The sequence below is a fragment of the Numida meleagris genome, chromosome 1 (genome assembly GCF_002078875.1).
Source record: "Numida meleagris isolate 19003 breed g44 Domestic line chromosome 1, NumMel1.0, whole genome shotgun sequence".
Taxonomy (NCBI): domain Eukaryota; kingdom Metazoa; phylum Chordata; class Aves; order Galliformes; family Numididae; genus Numida; species Numida meleagris.
The window spans coordinates 121626427-121642354 of record NC_034409.1 but is presented as its reverse complement, the minus strand read 5'-3'; the positions used below and the strand labels follow the sequence as shown (position 1 = coordinate 121642354).

The following is a 15928-nucleotide window of genomic DNA, read 5'->3' as shown; positions in this document are numbered from 1 at the left end:
TTTACTACATTGTGTAAGACCATCCTGCTAACATCCTGGCTTAATCCAGCATAGGGCATAAGACTGCTGCTGCTTTCTGCACTTTTCACTTGCCAGGGGAATGGGGATAGGCACACAGCCACACTCACATTGTCATCTTTCTCACCCCTGCAGTAAATTGGCCTGGCTTTTTTCCTTTTCAAGGCTTTTTTCCTTATCAAACCTAAGTGTTAGGCTCAGGATCCAAGGCTCCACTTACTGCCATGGAGAAATTTTCAAAGTGCTTCAGAAAATGCTAAATCCCACATTTCTGCTGGCTGGTTGGGGGCTCCCCCCAGTTGTGTGGGTTTTGAAACAGTTTTAATATATTTTTAAGTGCTTCAGCACTCTCTCTTATGTGTGATGGGCAATCTCTAAGCCTGGATATTGGACAAAATATCAATAAAAAGCGCTGCTTCTGTTGAAAAGGAAACCTCACACGGCTTCCCGTTGAGCCACTGTAGTTGTAAATCACTTGGGGCACATGACCTCGTAGACGTATCTTATTTCCAACTTGCAAAATGATGAAACGTGATTGGGCTGCAGGAACCCGCTGCCACTCTCCCCCTCTCTCCCACATACGCTTTCCCTTCCCAGGGCGGCTCCGAGCCCGGCTGGCTCCATCCTCACCCGGCTGAAGGGCAGTGGGTGCAGAGCAGCTCCATGCACTCCCTGCTCCCTGGAAGGGCAGGGTTGGTGATTTATTCCTGCCCCCATCATGGAGAGAGACTTTGGCAGTGGGAGAAGGCAAGCCCTTTGCATTCCCTGGGACATCGATGGAGTCACGGATGAAAGGGAAGAGGAGCAGCTCTGCCAGTGAGTAGTGATGCTTAATTTGTTAGCTGCTCTTGGTGCTTGCACAGAAGTTTTCAGAGCAACTGGAAGAAGCAAGTCAAGATAGATGTAGTTCTTGAAGGAGCAGATAGAGAAACCAGCTCCAGGCTAACTCAGATGCTAGTACACATTCAGTTTTTTAAATGGCTGTGGGAAAGACTTTCTTTTAAAAGGTCGAAAGTCCCCTCTGGTATCAGAGAGTACAGAGTAGTTTTTTCTGCCTAGGTACTATAACTTGTGAAGCCAAAGACCAGAGTATCCATCTGCCAAAACTGCATCAAAGAGAATGGTTTTGGAGGGATGAGGGGAGGTTTGCATGAGGTGAAAGATGCTGACAGCACTTTAGACTAATGCAGTGACAAAGTCAAATTTTGCTTCAGTTTTAATCTTTGAGAAGATGAGCAATCCTGGCTGAACTTCAATACTAATTGGGGGTGTCTCTTTTGATTATTGTACACACACCAGACTCCTGCAAAATCTTTAGAACTGCTTAACAATACACAAACATATTCAGATGTCCTTTGCAATCAATATGGGTACATTAATGATCAGATTCTTTAAGTGGAAAGGACACTTTTAAAATACAGAATCAGTCAGGTGAAATCCTGTATTTCAGACACTTAGTGACCTCCAATTTCCTTTGGCCTGACCAGGCTTCCCTTATCCCAGGTGGGAACAGGAAAGCTGGGCTGGCTCCACCTGCTCTTTATTCTCCAGAACTTTGTAGATTAACAGGCATTTTATGGAGAGGAAGTTCTGGGCACAGGGAAGGAAGGGGAGGACCTCTCTGCATGTTTCTGGAGGGCGGTGTCTTAGTTGAGGTGTTGCTGTACAGTTGGCCGAAGTCTTGGCCTTTCAGATGTGACTTTTTATATAAACTACACAACAGTTTTACTGTTTCATTTGTGCTGGTAATCAAGGAACTATGGAGAACTAAAAATTTTTCTTTTATGCAGGGTATTCTTCTGAGACAAGATCTTGTACTCAGGCTTGACAGATGTACATGGACATGTGCCTCTGCCTCTTTGCTTGTAAGGCATCCTAAGCTCTCCTGGTTTTGGAAAAAAAACAGAGCATGTCTTTGTCTACCAGGACTAACAGAGATCAGCCGAGGAGCTGTAAACTGCTGTAAACACCAGCAGTTTGCTGAGGGCTTCCCATGACCAGGTACCTTAGGCAATGGAAGGGCACTAGTTGTGTTCATCTTTCCTAGCACACAGCCCTGTGAGACAGAGGTATTTTTCAGGATATGTCTCAGTTCAGATCTGGGATAATTTACCCTATTGATCAGCCCCTTTGGCAAGGCTGATGGGAGTGGAAGTGTTGTGGGTTCCCCCACAGCACACAGAGTGCCAGTGTCCCAGACGCAGGGTCACTCTTTGCTGGTGACCATTTCACATTGAGAAAAAGAATCTGTATTTGGGAAGAGATAAATTAATTTTACTACCATAGAAACTGTTCTTTTCATTTACCAGAGGAAGGAATGGGAAAATGAATGAGATAGCAGAAGCAATGTCAGCTTCTCACAAGCATAATTACACTTCTGCCACTAGTAAGAACAAAATACAAAACTTTAAAAGATCTAATTATATAAAGAAAGACGACAAATAAGGGAAGCATGGATACAAATCTCTTTAACAGTGAACAGTGTCCCTTCCTTATCTTAATAGCCTCTGTCTAGATTGCTGTTATCAGTTCAATCACAGTTAAAATAAATCTTGAAGTATACATTTATACTTGCACATATGGCATGCTTCCAACCTCCCTCCGTAAGACAACATACGAGGTCTATTCAAATAGTTACTAATGGCTGAAAATAGTAAGCCCTAATGAGAAATCTAATAAACTGTTGGTACAAGTGCAATTTTCTTTTGCAGTCATGTGGATACCCTGCCAGAGGAGGTCTGGAAGGACAGGCATGGGATGTGAAGGCACGTAGGATTCAATAGGCTCTTTTCATGGAAGTTTATATCACCTACCAAAATGCCATCACATAGATTTGCTTTTGATTCCTATTTTGCAAATCCTACACTTTTCGGGACAAATGACTTTAAGATGATGAAGTGACATTAATATTTCACTTTATTTGCTTTGGGCTTATATTTTTTTTAATCTGAAATTAATATTTTTGAATGAATTGATCTAAAGCTCATTGAGGTCACTGTTGGTAAGATAAACTCTGGCAGTGATTTGGAACCTGGCTTTTTATTATTAATTTCATATGTGAATAGAAACATTGGGGCTGACTGAACATCACTTCAGGAGGTATGAACGATTTGTTAGCTGCCTGTGAAACCTTTGGCTCAGTAACCAAGACACATGCTCCACTTGCAGTGGAGTTCCAGCAGATGTTTTTGATGGATTTCAGAGTGGTGGTGGAATGGTTCAGTGAGCAGTGGAGCCAGTTTCACGCTTTGATTCTCTGCAGATTTGTGTCTTGAAGTCGAGCCACCATGCGGACACTGGTTCAGCTTCATGGCAGTCATTTCTTCCTTCACTACCTCTTTCCATGAATCATGCTCAAACCAAACTTGATTCATCTGATGCTCTGTCAAACTTCCTTGAAATTGGTCAGCAGCTCCAGCAGCTTTTAGAAAGGAATGATGGGTGGATATACAGATAGCAGTGATAGAGGAACCTCATTAGGAACACACAATGGATATGTACAGATATCTCTAAACCAGATTACTTTAAGTTTCAGCATTTTACGTTGGCCCTAAGAAGTGTTACTTACCTTGTTCTTATTGAATTCCACTCAGTGACACCCTGCACCTTTCAGGCTCATGTCGGGGCTTTGAACCTGGCTATTTCTTTATCCAGAATTGAGGCTAGTTCTCTAAGAGCTACTAGACATGCAGAAGAACCTTGATTAAATGCCTCAGAACTGTAATGATCCCAGCTGTATTTACAAGATATACAGATTGCACTTACTAATCAGAAGTTCCTAGAGCTCATTTGAACATTTTGTATCTCACTTTGGGCAGATGCTATAAAATGCTCATAGTAAGAAGAGCTTCATCTTGGATGCTCCATCAGAACAAGAAGGGAGTTGTGACATTTGCTGGAGGATGAGCACCTTTCTATCTGAGGAAATAGAGTGTTCAGTCCTAAGCCTCTCCATTCCCTTTCCCTCATGTACTGGCAGCAATTAGCTGCTGAACAGCTAGCTCGGAGCAGTTAGCTGTTTGACTGTGCAAGGCATTAGGGGTGCAGGTACCCAGGGCTAATGGACAACAGAAGGTTGGGAGAGTAGGATGGGAGAGAAGGGCTTCATGGGGAGGTGGCTCATGGCCTGCCAAGGGCCATGGGCTGTCCCGTGGGGGAAGGAAGGCTGCCTGGGCTGTGTGAGAGCTCTCAGAGGCATGTGGGAGATTATGGCTGGGCTGTGCTGGTAACTGGAGGGAAAAAGTCTGAGAGACAGCATCGAGTATTTAGTGTTTTGATGTGCAGTATGCCACTCTGCAATTTCTGCTCTTCCAAAGCTGAAGGTCACCTTAGATTCAGGCTTGCTTTAGATTTGGTCAATACAGGAATTGTCTCATCTTTCCTTAGAGCATCGGTGGTTGCATTAGTCGGCTGGGGTTTTGTCTAAAAGCTGCACTTTGCTATGAGCCCCAGTGTATGCCGCAGAGATATTGAGCCTTACTTGGGTACTGCAGGAGTGATGGTTATTCAGAAACTTGTGGCATTTGGGTTTTGGTACTGCAGCTGCTGCAGTGATGCCCACTTCAGTTGCGTGCAGGAATGCCTGCTTTTTTAATGAAGAAAATTTCAAGGCAGGCACAGTGCTGTGGGAAGATGCCAGTAACACGGCCTGCCAGCCTTCCTATGGCCAGGTAGGTTGCTATGGTTTTTAGGACTAAGATGAAACAGGGAAAGAAGAGCGGCTTTAAGGTCGGAAACTCTGATTGTTTACAGCTTAATAGCAAAAATAGCTATACACAAGCTGTGATGCTAATGGCATCTTCTTTTTGGACAAAGTTTGATATTATAGCATTTCAGAAAATAAATTCCTGAGATGTCTCCTGGTAGCTTGTATCACAAATGCGTTTGAACAACAGATTACTTTGCTCTTTTAGCAGGAGAAAAAAATTTTAATTAATTTTACCTGACAGCAAGCCAACTGTTACTTCCGATTCCACCAAGAAGATTTTGATTAACTAAAAATTGTCCTTTTATTAAGCAAATTAGAGACATTCAAACAGCACGTGAGACATTTGTAAAGCCACTTTTAGAAGCAACTTATGGAATGGTTCTACAATAGGAAGTCGATTTCCCAGGAAGAGGAGACTATTTTAGTTCCAGTGGGTTTGGACATAGTCAGAAGATGAGCATCACGAAGCAGAGCAAAGCTAAATGGCTGTAATGCTCAGGGTGTTCCTATTTACTTGTTTCCTGTATGAAAAATCTGGTTCTTGTACGTTAACACTCAGGAATGTTAAAATATGAGTTAAAGATAAATAAGTGAACTGCATTTAGTCACTGTGCCAGCACTCTCAATAAGAGTTGACCTTAACTCAATTAAGCAGAAATTATTTTCAAAGTGATATAAACTAAGTGGTGTAGTAGAGGCAGCAAGCTCTTAGATCACAAATTATTATGTATGAGAGATCTGCAGTAATTGTCAATGATTGTTAATATACAGCAACTGTGAAATCATTCAAGCTAGTGCAGTGCTAAGGCAGAGAGCACACACTGATGCTTACACAGGAGCTGGCGTGCAGTAACATTTTACCTCAAAATCTGGAGTCTGAGCAATGAATCGCTCTTAAGATCTTTTCAGTTCTATATGAGAGCACTTACGTGAGAATTTATTGAGGTTTACCTGCACCACCTTAAAAGTGGATTGGGATTAACTCTGCTGATTGCTGTCTGTGAACAAGTTGAGGGGAGCCAGCAGGGTTCTGGAAGTAGCAGTGGGCCAGCTGAAATCTTTTATGTCGATTGCGTGGCGGACATGCTGCGATGCGGGGGATTGGAGGCCCTGTGGAGGGGAATGGCAGATGTGACCGAGCAGGGAAGGCTGTCCAGATGAAGAAGCGGCTCTGGGAAATGTCTTGGCTGTTGAGCTTATGGGTGTGAGGCAGATTCTAGCACCTGCCAGGCTGCAAATCCCAGACACCTGAACTGGGGTCCAGACACTGACCTTCTCCATTTTGTTGCAGTGGAAATGGCACAGTGTCCAGCTCCAGCCCTAATTTGGCAATGCAGCTTTAAGCTGTGTATTACCTTTTCTGTCAGCAATGCAAGGGGCCTTTAAAACTTGTCTGAATCTCCCACTGGCTCCTTGGCACAGCTCCCTGTTTCATTTGTCACTTCTGTGCTTGCTCATAATGAGCATTCACAGAACAACAATGCATAAGAAATTTGGGGAAGAATAAAGGTAAGTTTATTAAGGCTAGCAAGTGTTGAGAAAGCTGATGTATGCTGTGTCTATAATTTTGGCATTAAAACCATGGCAGAAATAGTATTTTAGGGTTTGCATTCAACTTACACATCTGCATTTATCTATTGCTTTGCAGTAGGGCTAAGAGATGCTGTAGTGATCGTCAGTGGCAGCAAATGCATTCTGACCTTTTAAGGCTTGCTTTCAGAGTAAAGATTTTCATCCAGTATTACAGATAATTGCTGACTGAGTTTAATACAATCCTCCCAGTGCATTGGAACTGCAGGGTTTGTGCCCTCCGTGACTTAATAGATCAAGTGTCTTGGCAGTGGGGGAGGAAAACTACTGTAACAGGATCTTTGCCATTCGGTGAATTTCAAATTTCCTACCAAGATGCTCCATAACTGCTATATGTCTCTACCTTTCCTGTCTTGCAGATGAGATAATCCTCTGCTTTAGAGTATTGCCATATGAGAGGTGCGAGCAAACTTCAAGAGTTTTTCAGTTTTGCTCTAATGAGGCTCTAATTTAATCTTATCTCCCACCTGTCCATGGGAGAGGAGAGCAAAAGGAGGTACATGAATTCCATGTTTTGGCCCTTCACAGCATGCCAGCTGTGTACTGCATATAGCCCAGGAGATGTTCCTTATGATGAAAGGAACAGGATGCCTGTAAAAGGCATGACTCATTGATCTGTGTCTCCTTCAAGGCACCTGGAGTACATGCTTAAACACTTTCCAGCCCCAAGCTGGGAACCTCTGCCTTCCCTGTCACACCTTCCCCTGGACATGTCCTGCCAGCTTAGCTCAAAGTTGACTACAGTCATTGTCTCGGACAATCTCATTCTGATAAGATACATCAGCTCATCAGCTGCCAGTCTCACATAGGCTGCATGGTTCCTCTTTGTTATTGGTCAAAACCACAAGTGCTGTTATACATGGCTTGGTCACTCATGTGCCTGACTTCAGTCGTGTGCGATGTGTTAGGCTGGACTTGTCACACTTATCTATTCCAGGCAAGACTGTTGGGTGCAAAATAAGAGCAGCATCAGTTCTTCAGCTCTGTAGAAACCAAGCAATCCACAACACCATTTTGGAAGGGTACTGTCTAGAGAGACTGAGTTAAGATGGAGATCTGTGTCTTATGTGTTTCCTGCTTTTTATTATAGGCGACACTAGCATTAATACAGTGATAATAAACAATTTAAGTATAAATTGCTGGACCATTGTACCCGGGGAAACGCCATGGAATATGTTTCCCTGTCAGCCCAAGAGGTGTTTGATAAGGCAGGACTTGTACAGTACCTAGTGCATTTTGTGGCTACCGAGCAGGACATATAGACACTTTGGCTCCTGTCTTGTTTCCTCTGGGACTGCAGCTTAAGGAGCCTGTCTGCCAGCACATGCACACATACACAAATGTATGCGTATACACAAATGTATGCACATACCTGCACACACACGTGTGTGTGCTCATACCTTCACGCTTTCCCTTCTACACCAGACAGCTGATTTTAAGGGATAAAAAGGCGGTGTGAGGTAGAGTAGTCTTTTCTGGTGCTTATGCCCTTGGACACGATGGGTTTTGCTGTGTGCTGAGCCAGAACAAGGTAAGAAAGTCCTCTACAACAAAAGGCAGCAAAAGCCATCTGGACAAAATGCTGTGGTTATGTTAGTATCTTGAGGAGTCGCTGTGAGTGAGTTTGTATGAAATATAAAACAGGCCTTCAGTGAAGGATCCCAGTGATTTAGGAATTCAGGCCAATTCTGGAAAATCTTAGTTTTGTTACTTCAGGTTTTGCATCCCCTGAGCACTGGCCAAGACAGGCTGAATGGGAACACCTGATCTGCAAGGCCAGTGCAGGGAAGCTCTACAGCTCAGAGTAATGAAAGAACACTGAACCCTCATCCTGCTGTTTATCTTTTGGATAAAGATATTCATGCTTGCCTTATGGTTGATGGCAGTTTGTTTCCCACACAAAGTAATTAACACACCAAACCTGTGCCAGAATTACCTCTTCTGGGCATTCTTTGGGCATGGACTTTCTCACCTGCTTAGCTCTTGGTTGTGGTTGACGAGAGAGCTGACACTTCGCCATACACTTGTGCTTTATGTAGTGAGAACTTGTGTGCTGGGTCTGGATGAGTCTCCTGAGCTGAATCATGGGGTCATGAACAGTAACAGCTCCTCATTGTAAAACCTGCTCTCAGCATCAGGGGAATGGATTTTTATTAACAACCTGAAAGTTTTATAGCCCATTCCTTATTGATTTGCTAAACTAACCAGTTCCCAAAAATGATATTAATACCCCTATAGTGCAGTTTCCTCATTAAACAGAGAACTAAATATTTTTCCACACCTCTGCTTGATAGAACGTTGTATAAACACAGTGGGAAGTCTCATCTCTTAAATTTTCTAATGCAAGAAACCTGTCATTTTGTGAAACGCTGAAACTGAGCTCTGACCATTAGATATAACAATTATTATGCTTTCATTTTGCAGTCCTGGCACCTACCCTTTCCATGTGTTGTCTAAAAGAGCATTAAGTAGATGCATGGGAGTTATGAAACTAGTCAACTAGCATTGGAAGCAAACATTTTAGCAGCACACCCCCACAGTTTTCAGAGGCTGAACTTTTGTTTCAGCTGTGATGTTATACAATCTTATTTCCATGGCAAACGTACAGATACACACTTGTCAAAATTCATGGTTTATTTAGCAGAACTGTTGAGGCATATATGTGCCATGTGCATTCTCCCATTCTTTACAGATATGCTTTTTAAAACAGCAATTTCCTGCTGCAATTAAGTCTGCTGCTCGGACTTCAATAGACGTATTTAGCATTGAAAGGGAATCTGGCTTGGATCCCTATAACTAAAATGAGCACTGGTCAAAAAAAACCCCACCACCACACACTCTCCTGTTCTATCTTCTGCCTAGTAGAGCCTTTTAAACACCCTCTGCTTTATTTGGTATTTCTTTTTCCCACTCTGCTATTTATCCTATATTTAGATGCAACTCTTTCCCTGAAGAAAACTCTGCAGGCACCTCATTCTTGGTCACACCTTAATATTCTGAGCACTGTCTACACACGTCTCAATGATCTCTTCCTGTTAACTATTACAACAGCTCTTTTGTACAACCCAGACTAAACACGTGGGCAGTCTATAGATCAGTAGGTATCTGTAGCTTCTAGCCCAGAGATTTGGCAGATGAAAGATGGGGTTTAGGGAACCCTTGTCCTGTGCTTCAGACAGAGGTGTTACCTCCTTGCTGGACTTGGAGTGCACAGCAAGGGGCAATGGAAATAAGATGCTCAGACCTAGGTCTCCACCTCAGTCGATCTGGTCAAAACTTCAAAGAGTACTAAACCTTTTTTCAGAAACTATATACATATATTTGGAAACTATGTATAGACATATATATATATATATATTTGGAAATGCATTAAGTGTAAAGAAAAATCCCCCTTCTGTCTTTGAGCACCCTTATTTCTTTTCCCTCCTCCCAGCTCCTTATCTTTAGCTCCGGGCTCTTTGACCTGGTCATAACCAGAACCCATTTTTGCCATGGTACCGAAGCCGTTCTTGCTGGGAGAGGAGAGAGAGTTAACATATGGAGGGGGTTACGCTTTGCCTGACAGAAGGATCAGTGGGGTGACAGCAGAGCTGGGAGAGGGCAGCTGGGATCTTGCAGAGGAGGGTGTAGGTGCTTTGATTTTTTTTGCACTAAATCTCCCTAGCACAGCCTTCCCCTTCACTGTTCTAACTTCTTACTTTGTCTTTAGTGGCAAACTGCCTGTCTTCACAAGAAGGTGGATAAACATCTTGCCTCGTGGTGAAGCAGTGAGTGACCTCAGTGGCCACCTGGCCACCAGCTCAGAGTGCTGATGTTTGACTTTTGGACTAGGAAGTGAGGGAGCAGATACTTAATTTTACGGACTAATATAAAGAAAAACTCAGGTACATGTCTGAATTAGCTCACAACTTTTTTCTGCCCCACAGGTAGCAATCAAGGTCAGACATATATTAAAGCAGACTATTTTCGGGTCAGCAGTTCTCACTACAGTATTTCCAAACCTTCCATGTGCTCTTAGTAGCAATGTGCATAGCAATCTTCAAGCAACCTTAATTTTTCATCCTTTTCAAGGTTTACACAGTGCTTGAGGGTTGTTTCCCAGTTTGTTTGTTTTGCTTTGGTTTTGGAGAGAGGGAAGGAGTAAACTAAACATTAGTAAGACATTGGAGAGTGAAAGAAATGTGAAATTGTGAGAGATGCGTATGACAGAAAGGCTTCCTCAATGTGCTAGTTGTTACAACACTATAGTAATTTAGTTGCTCTGTGAGACCATTTAAGTGAATCCTTCAGTTGAAATTGCTGTGTCCCCACTCATCTGTACCACTGTTCAAGGTAAGTGTAGCTGTTGTGGTAGCAGGTAGATGAAGTTTTATCTTTGACACAGCTGGAGTCTGATCTCACTAGTAATATATACTGGAGGATAAGCAGAAGTTAAGCTGGATAGAAACCAGAAATATCTGCCAAGTAAAATTTCCTAGTTTAACCCAGAATATATCAAAGCGCCTTCTGAGATAGCTGCCAGAGTTTTGAAATTAGACATATCCTTTCTGTGAAATTAATATAGATCATTTCATAGATTTCCTGTAGAAGGTACGACAGCAGCACTGAAGACATGATAACAGTAGTTGCATTCTCCCATCACCACTCTCTAGGGGAACAGGCACATTTATTTTTCCATTCCATTCGTGCCAACATCCTCACCTTCTTGAAGTGTTACGTACAGGAATGCAGAGATCAAACAGGGTTTCATCTCTCTGGCTAAGTTTTCAGTTTTGCTTATCTAGATCAGATGTCCAAAATCTTATAGCTACATTAACACCATAAGGCTTAGGCAGAACTTGCTTGGATTATTCATCCAAAATACTGTCTAATTTCTTCTTGAATTGATTTAATTTATTCCGCCCCTTACTATATTTGGAAAAAATGCATGTATTCTACAACCACTATTATTAAGTAGCTCAAAGATATTCCTTCTGACTGTGATCGCTTAAATACCAGACTTTTTCACATGTGAATTAGTAGAAGGTTACAAGTGCCTGCCCTGAATCTTTGCTACTCCTCTCTACATGTAGGACAAATGGCTACATGTAGAGATAATGGTCTCATTCCTCATTGCTTTAAACACGTGTGAATCGGTCCCTGGAAGAATGCTCCCAGTCTGTGAGCAAATTTCTTTAATAAAAACCTCTTTCCAGATAATGGAATAATAAAAACCTCCAGTACTGTGGAGGTCGGCCAGATTTTCAGCTTTTGTGCCAAATGATTCCTTATATCCTGCTGGTCACCAAAACACAAACAATCACCTCTTCAGTTATAAAAGACTTTTGTCCCCAAGGCACTTAACGTTTTCATACCCAAGAACAAGACAGAGAACTATGGCACAGAAACAACAATGGAAGAAGTCTGAAATGTGAATGCATGAATAAATGCATGCTAAATGATAATGGAACACATGCTTAAGTTAAAGCCATTAGCAAAAGCAGTAAATACTTTCCTTGTTGTTTTTCTTCCTTTTTTCTTTAATCTCCTTTTCTCAGAGCAGTCATTTCTTTGTGTTAGAAGAACACAAGCAGGTAGGTAAAACAAAGAAGAAAATGATAGAATCATTGGCAATACTTTTTATTGTTTGTGAAAGCATATATGTAGAAGTGCCGGGATGCTGAATTGAATGTAGATAGCAGAGTTAACAGCTGTCAACAGTTGAGATGTTTTAAATCAACTAGAATATCTCCGGTTACAACTAACATCACTTATTACAGGTGAAAATATCTATTGGTGTATAAACAGCAGGTAACATCAATGAATCTTTTACAGTAATATTGAATGTGTAAACACATCCACTGATCACATCCCCGTGTAACTGCAAAAAACTGGCTTAAGATGTATGGGTGCATATTACGTGAATCTAGTAGAAACGTTTGTTCGATGATCTTTTATTTTCATAGATAAACTGGCTTTTTTTCTTCTGTATGGTGTTTTAGGTTTCCCTCCTGCCCCCTTTCCCCCAGCTTGAAAATTCCTTTTTCCATAAAGCTTTGGAAAAATGCGTTTCCTTGGACTGCTATCCGTACAACAAATAGTTAATTGCCTATCAGGGATTTTTTGTGTTCTCCTAGGTAAGAAAATCAGAGGAAGGAGTTAAAAAACCCCACAGAAGTGTCATAAGCAGAAATAAATTTTACAGTCGTTCCACAGGAACATGGTATCCTCCCAGAGGAAGTCATTAGGCTTTTTTCTCCATATATAATGAAGGACTACTGTGACTCATTCCTGAATTGTAAATGCATTCTAGAAACCTTTCAGAGCCATGGTAAGGAACATCATAAAAACCAACAGTTCAGGATATCATTCCAACTTGCAGTACCTTAGCCAGGAGATTATACAGGTCAGCTGCTGAATAAACCCTGTCTCATGGTCATTGAACTTCAGGTCAAGTGTGTTGCCAGGAAATTAATTTTCACTGGAAACTTAAGTGCTGATAAGCAATTGTTACCACTTATCTCTGCATAAAACTAATCACATAAATTGTTTTCTTGTTTTAAAATATTGGTGAGCAGAAATCATCACAGGTGAATTAACAAAATAATCATCACAGTTTTATTTTTGTCAAAGTGCCTGTTATTTTTCTTTTCAGCTCTGTGGGATGGAAAATAACACCATATCAGTCTTTCTCACATAATTACATTACCTTACTAGAAATGGGAGATCTTTTTCAAAGGCTATTGTCTAATATTGTCAAATATTGTCCTTTCCAGCCTAATCTTACTTAGCCTCTACTTTTCATAGCAACTATTTCTTCTGATGTGATTTTTCCCCCTATTTTTTTCCTACTACATAGCCTAGTAACAATTTGCTAGCCTGAGAACAGTGACTGAATGTACCATAGTTTAATCTTACACAGAATCATAGAATCGTAAAGGTTGGAAATGACCTCTAAGATCACTAAGATCAATGCCAGCCCATCCCTGCCATGTCCTCTAACCATGTCCCACCCACAGTGCCGCATCTCCAAGTTTCTTGAATACCTCCAGGGATGTTGACTCCACCACCTCCCTGGGCAGCCTGTGCCACTGCCTCACTGCTCTTTCTGAGAAGAAATTTTTCCTTATATCCAACCTGAACCTCCCCTGGCACAAATTGAGGCCATAGTTTCTATGGCCACTATTGCTAATTACCTGGGAGAAGAGGCCAACCCCCACCACCAACAACAAAAGATCAGATTTCTTAAATAGATCACTTTTCAGAAATCATTGAAGATCTGGACTGAAGTTTGTTTCCCCTTCTTCAGCAAAGCAAAGCTTGAAAATTGACCTAGAGTGGAGAGAGTAGAAAGGATACCAAGTGCTGCTGCTGCAGGAAGACAAAAATCTGCTTCTATTTCCCTGCCAAGCATACCTAGAGATATCCATGTGTGTATCTATAATCACTTCTGCGAGACAGATGTAAGGTCAGGCTGGAAGTGTTGCAGAGGGATCACAGGACAATGCAGCCTGATATTTCTATTCCTTTTTGTTGCCCCTAGAAAGTTACTTCAACCTTGGGTGCCTCAGTTTCTGCATCTGCAGCAAGCAGATAATTACTGACCTCACAGACTCCTTAAAATTCATCAATATCAGAAAAGTACACTGTGATCTCTATGTAGAAAATGCAAATATTTTAGAAGGTTAAATAGAAATACTCTAGAATCCTTCCGAGGTCGTAAAACCTCTGCTCCATCCGTTAGCAATGTCCACTCCAACCTGCACGTAACAGTCCCTAAAATTTCAGTCTCTTCATGAAAACCACAATGAGCTCCAGCCCCTTAGTTAGATAACTCAATTCAGAAAATATTCAGACTGAAATCCTATCCTAACTGAAATGAGAAGCCAGCTATTTGTTTCCAATTTAGATTTAGAGCCTCTGGACAATATAATGCTGCTCATGCCCCTTGGGATCCTATTCCAGTGGCTTACTGCCCTTACAGCTAAAAATCTTCAGTTTGGAGATGGCATTTCCCAAAGGAGTCTGCTCATCCTGAGACTTGTTTTGAGCCATCTACTTTCTGTCTTGAAATTGGATATTAAGTACATTCAGAAATATATTTAATAACATCTCATGGCTGCTGATCTTTGCAAAAACAATAACATAACTATTTTCTAATAAACTGAAAGCGTATTGCCTTTCCAAACATTGCAGTCTTTCCTTTCACAGGAAAGAGCTCAAACTGATGGAAAAAAAAGACCCTTCTCAATTGGAGAACTATTAGAGTGGTTTTCAGAGGCTGATACAGAGAAAGTAAAGGCAATGGAAAAATGGAAAAAGAATTATTAAGGGATATATATCCCTTCTGTGCAATATAATTCTTGTGTAGGAGAAAGTATATTGCAGATCTTTCTTATTAAAAGAAAAAGAAGTCTGAATGCATGCCTTCACATCCATTACGATAACAGAGACCTTAGGTGGGCAAGCCACAGAAATATAGAAATATTTCATATAAATGGGTGCAATTTCAGAGAGCGGGGTGCAGGAATGGGAGAAGCAAAGAAATTTTGCCACTCTAAACATTATCAGCTTCAGCTTCTCAAATGATCATGGATTTTAGTGACAGTGGATGACTGGTGTTACAAAGTGTTTGTTAAATGCTTAGATTATTTTGATGAGATGTCATGGTTTTATGATTTTTTGTTATTGGTATGTCACATTGACATGAGAGAAGTCCAGTAATTTGCAGTGGCATTGCTATCATGAACAGAGCTTTGTGGAATCTCTTTCTCCATTAGTGAGCTGAGTTAGACCAACCTGTCTCCATGAAGAAATGCATTCACAACAGCGTGGCAGGGGAATCTGCTTTAAACTTCAGAAATATTACCCTGAGCAGTCTGAGTGATAAATCAGTTCTCCAGGGGATGCTGCTTCCTCTCTGTGGCACCTGTAGAATGATGCCTGTCTTCTTGTCCTCTTGCAGTTGTAAAGAAGAAGTAGCTTCCACCTCGCAGAGAAGAGGAAAGGGAATGAAAACACATTGTTTAGGATGGAGACTATCTAAGGTGATTTTCAAGTAAATCATGCAGCCTAGGAAAGGGATGCTAAGACATGAGGCTAGCAGTCAGTGAAAAAAGTCAAGGACTCTTGCAGGTTTCCTGCTGCTCAGAATGTCCAAACACAGGATGAATGGCTCATCCTCAGAGGGAGAAGGATGTTTGTGGCAGTGCACAAAGGAGGTTGTTCATGCTGCCGAGAAGTATCTTCAATGGGAGATATCAACCAGCTCTCATTTCTCTGCCTGCCTCTCTGGGGAGTTCTCAGGCCAAACTCTCAAAGTCATGTTTTACAGCTCCCTCCAACTGTTCAAGCTGGTACAGGTTCATGTTTGAGGATTTAAATTTAATGGGAGTCAGGAAATATTAAATCTCTGATTACAGCGATGTACCCGTATCTTTTAAGACATACAAGTTACATGGACAGTTTAGTTCAGCAAACCCTAAAACATGCCAGATCCAGATGGGTTTTACTGCTATATTTTAAATCATTTATCATAAAATGCAGTTCTTGAGTCTAACAGCATTTCTCAGTCCCTTTGAATATAGTGATAGGTCTGAAGAAGATTTTGCTGAGAATGTGATTTCACAGCTG

The 15928-nt window shown here is 41.5% G+C and overlaps 1 protein-coding gene across 3 annotated transcripts in view; it reads left to right on the top strand.

Moving 5' to 3' along the window:
• The window catches only part of FRMPD4 (FERM and PDZ domain containing 4), a 407308-nt gene continuing 391958 nt past the window's right edge, over nucleotides 579-15928 (top strand). For 2 of the 3 annotated variants that reach the window (XM_021410557.1, XM_021410581.1), the window contains exon 1: nucleotides 579-834. In XM_021410557.1, coding sequence (XP_021266232.1) covers nucleotides 737-834 — 98 coding nt within the window. In that variant the 5' untranslated portion in view covers nucleotides 579-736. The remainder of the gene's footprint in view (nucleotides 835-15928) is intronic. The other variant, XM_021410555.1, reaches the window with a different exon arrangement.